Below are 3236 nucleotides of genomic sequence, written 5' to 3'. Positions count from 1 at the left end.
ATTTAATGCTCAAGGGAAATTGTTATATTACAATTCCGTAGAAACCATAACTTGAGTGGATTGAATTTGTCAGAGGATAAGCGGTTCAGAAAACAGATGGATCGAGCGGAAACGTTTATTTCATACATTTACGATAATAACGTTTCGGAACACCTTCAAATAAATCGGGCTTCGTAATTTAAAAATATTAAGAGAATCGGGGTTTTCGCTGTACCTGAACACACCATCAACGTGGCGGAAATACATTGCAGAGAGTAGCGCCCGAATACGATACTACAATTTTAGTGACTCGTTTTATTTCCAAATTTGCGTGTTTGGGACTGATAAAATGATTGTAATGGTCAAATATAATTGGAATTGTATAGGTAAGAAGATAATACGCTTTCAGATAGCGGTGTCTTTGCTTATATTTCGACAAGCAAAGTACGATGTGAAAACAAAGTGGAACGGAGCCACATTGTCAGTGTCATGTGATCGTGACAAATACTTCCGGGTTGTGTACACTCGTCTCACAGAACTTGCAGGATCATGTGGAATTCGAAAAAGTAAACAAAACTAAATACAACCTAAACATTATAATATAATTTTACTATAGTAAATTAAGGAGTGATATTTGAGTTACATTGGCTGTTTATTAACCACGTACATGATCGCAATTCAAATGTTTTTATTTGATTTTATTTATTTCATTCAAATAGAGAATGAGACGTTATTACATACGGTCCATCATGTACTGTAATAGATTGTTAATTGTTAGGATAATGGTCTGTTTTACTGTTTTTATTCCGTAGGTAGTCTGGCGGAACTTCTGAAACTCATCAACGATTGCTGAACAGAGCAGCGGAAGAAAACCCAAAATCTTCAAACATGCCGCGCGTTATTCGGGGTGCACTGTCACCGTGGATTGAGGGTCTCATTCAAAGTTATAACAGTGAGGAGGGGAGAAGTAACGGTGGGCGACTGAAGGCTCATGTTACTTCTGTGGGTCAGATGTCCCTGTCTCAGGCCCGAAACGTAGAAGGCCCCACAGGGTTGATCTTTCTATCTGATAGTGTAGTGCAGATCCCCGCCATTCTTACCTCATCCGCGTGGGAGCATCTTCAGGAGCAGGAGGACAGGGAATGTTTCACGGGTCTGCTCAATACCACTGTTTGCATCAGAAACTACCGCCTGCAGTTTCACATGGCCACGGAACCGACCAAATGCAGGTTCTTCTTGTCAGTTGGATCTATGCAAACAACTGCAGCTGGCCCAACAAAAGACATTTCACCCTGCTGCACCACTTCACCCTCTGTCCAGCAGAAAATCTATCAAACATGGAAGACGCTTTTGGTCCAGGAAATTCAGAACACACAAACAAACCACAATGACTTCAATCTGTCTGATCTGCTGGGGGAGTGGCAGCATGACGTTTTACAAACCGTGCTTGAGGATGTGCGGCAGAAACTGACAATGGCAAGGAGTGCAAATCTGCAGCCTTCCACATCCACTGGCCCCCCATCCTTGACTCAACCGGACATGTTCACTCCCACCGGCTGGGACATTGAACGAGTTCTAGATGACGGCATGGGGAATTTCATCATTCCGATGAAGTGTCTCCTCATCCCACAAGGATGTGCTATGCATGAACAAAAAGAAAATTCAGATATATTAACAACAGAGGGGGACATGGAGTTGAATTTGCGGCTTTCGGAGAGCACTGTCGATCCTGCGGACTCGCAAACTGCAACGTTTACGCAGGAAGAGGGAGAAGTTCAAAACTGTGGAGAAAACATCACGCATCATGACAACGGATGTGTAGATTTGACTAATAAGGACATCACACCATTAGAGAAACCGTGGGAAATGTTTCCTGCACCTAATGGCTTTTCTTTCTCAGATATGTCCCAGGAAGCCATTGAGGAACGCATCAAAGGGGACCTGGGCTCCTTACCGCCGTACCAAAAACAGCCACTCTCATCTGGCAGCAGTAACACAGCAACATCAAGTAGTCACACTGCTCCTGAAGACACCCAGACCATGATCGAGAATGTGGACACGCAACAAGAGACTGTCGAGAGGCAACATAGAAAGGCAAAGAGAAAAAGGGATCCGCCGTGTGTGCAAGAAGCGCAAATGACAGTAGCCGTGGAGCAAGATGAGGCACAATTAGCTGGGAGCCCCCCATCGTGGCTGTTTGATTCCGTGATGGCTTCTGGCAATGTTGAAGGCAACGTTGACGTTCAAACTTTGGCTGCTAAAAGAAGAAAACCTCTTACTGTGCATGCTGATGGGGAGCCGTTCTCATACACTTACGTGGTGTCAGGGCAGAATCTTCAGGACTTAAGTAGGTTTCAAGTAACAAAATCTCTGCTGCCGTGGGCTGTCAAATATCTTATTGTTCCAAAAGGGACAATGCATCTGTCTCCGACTAGACAGGACCCTGGTTGATTTAAATGCCACTTTGTTATTGCTAATTGTTATTTTCATTTGAAATCAGGTTCTTAAGAAAGTTAAAAAATGTTACTTCATGATGTTTGTTTGTTGGTGTTTTATCTGTCCCGCATAGTTTCTAATAAAAGTGAAGTTGTTCTACCTGTGCCTGGGTGGGTTTTCTCCGGGTACTCCGGTTTGCTCCCATATGCATTGTAGGTCAATTGAACACTAAATTCTTCGTAGGTGAGGAATGTCAGGATGTTTGTGTGTTTGTAACCTGTGATTGACTTGCAACTAATTCAAGGTGTACCGCCAAAAACAGCTGGAGTATGCTCCAGCTTGCCTACAACCCTACTAGTGATGGGAAAATGTAGCTTCATGAACCACTTGCGATATTTTCTTACTCCTCTCGATGGTGCGCTTGATTTAAATATGTAGTGGAAACTTAATCACTGCATTGCACTAGCCTTTAAACTAATAGCCTCATCTAGAGGAGTGAAAATATATACAACAATATATGTATAACAAGTGGTTCATGATGTTTCATTTTCCCATGACTAGTCAGGATGTGCGGTTTAGCGAATGAATGAATATTACACACCTATTTGATAGATACTGTGGAAGCTACAGTAAATGATAGCACATGCAGATTCACAAAAAAAAAATCACCTAAAGCTTACACGTAATGAACATTTCTACTTATGTACTATAACACTAAATAAAAGGATACAAATGCAGCAAAACACCCACTGGTCACAGAATTGAATCTGATGAGTAATAACAAATAGAAATAGAATGAAAATGAACTCATTCACTGCCAT

At 42.2% G+C, this 3236-nt stretch overlaps 1 protein-coding gene across 1 annotated transcript; it reads left to right on the top strand.

The window, feature by feature from the left end:
• The first annotated feature begins 480 nt into the window (after positions 1 to 480).
• On the top strand, positions 481 to 2574 carry acd (ACD shelterin complex subunit and telomerase recruitment factor). Its single transcript, XM_086074078.1, has 2 exons — positions 481 to 545; positions 792 to 2574. Exon 2 carries the CDS (start codon positions 868 to 870, stop codon positions 2428 to 2430), a length of 1563 nt encoding a protein of 520 aa, XP_085930204.1. The 5' UTR covers positions 481 to 545; positions 792 to 867; the 3' UTR covers positions 2431 to 2574.
• The last annotated feature ends 662 nt before the right edge of the window (positions 2575 to 3236 follow it).

The sequence above is a fragment of the Leptonotus elevatus genome, chromosome 4, assembly GCF_054856555.1.
Source record: "Leptonotus elevatus isolate MCC_2025b chromosome 4, RoL_Lele_1.0, whole genome shotgun sequence".
NCBI classification, from domain to species: Eukaryota; Metazoa; Chordata; class Actinopteri; order Syngnathiformes; family Syngnathidae; genus Leptonotus; species Leptonotus elevatus.
Note: the sequence above shows the minus strand (reverse complement) of the source record. Positions and strands in the feature narration are given on the sequence as shown.

Coding starts and splice junctions, on each gene's coding strand:
- acd (XM_086074078.1), top strand. CDS start 868: ATGCCGCGCGTTATTCGGGGTGCACTGTCACCGTGGATTGAGGGTCTC.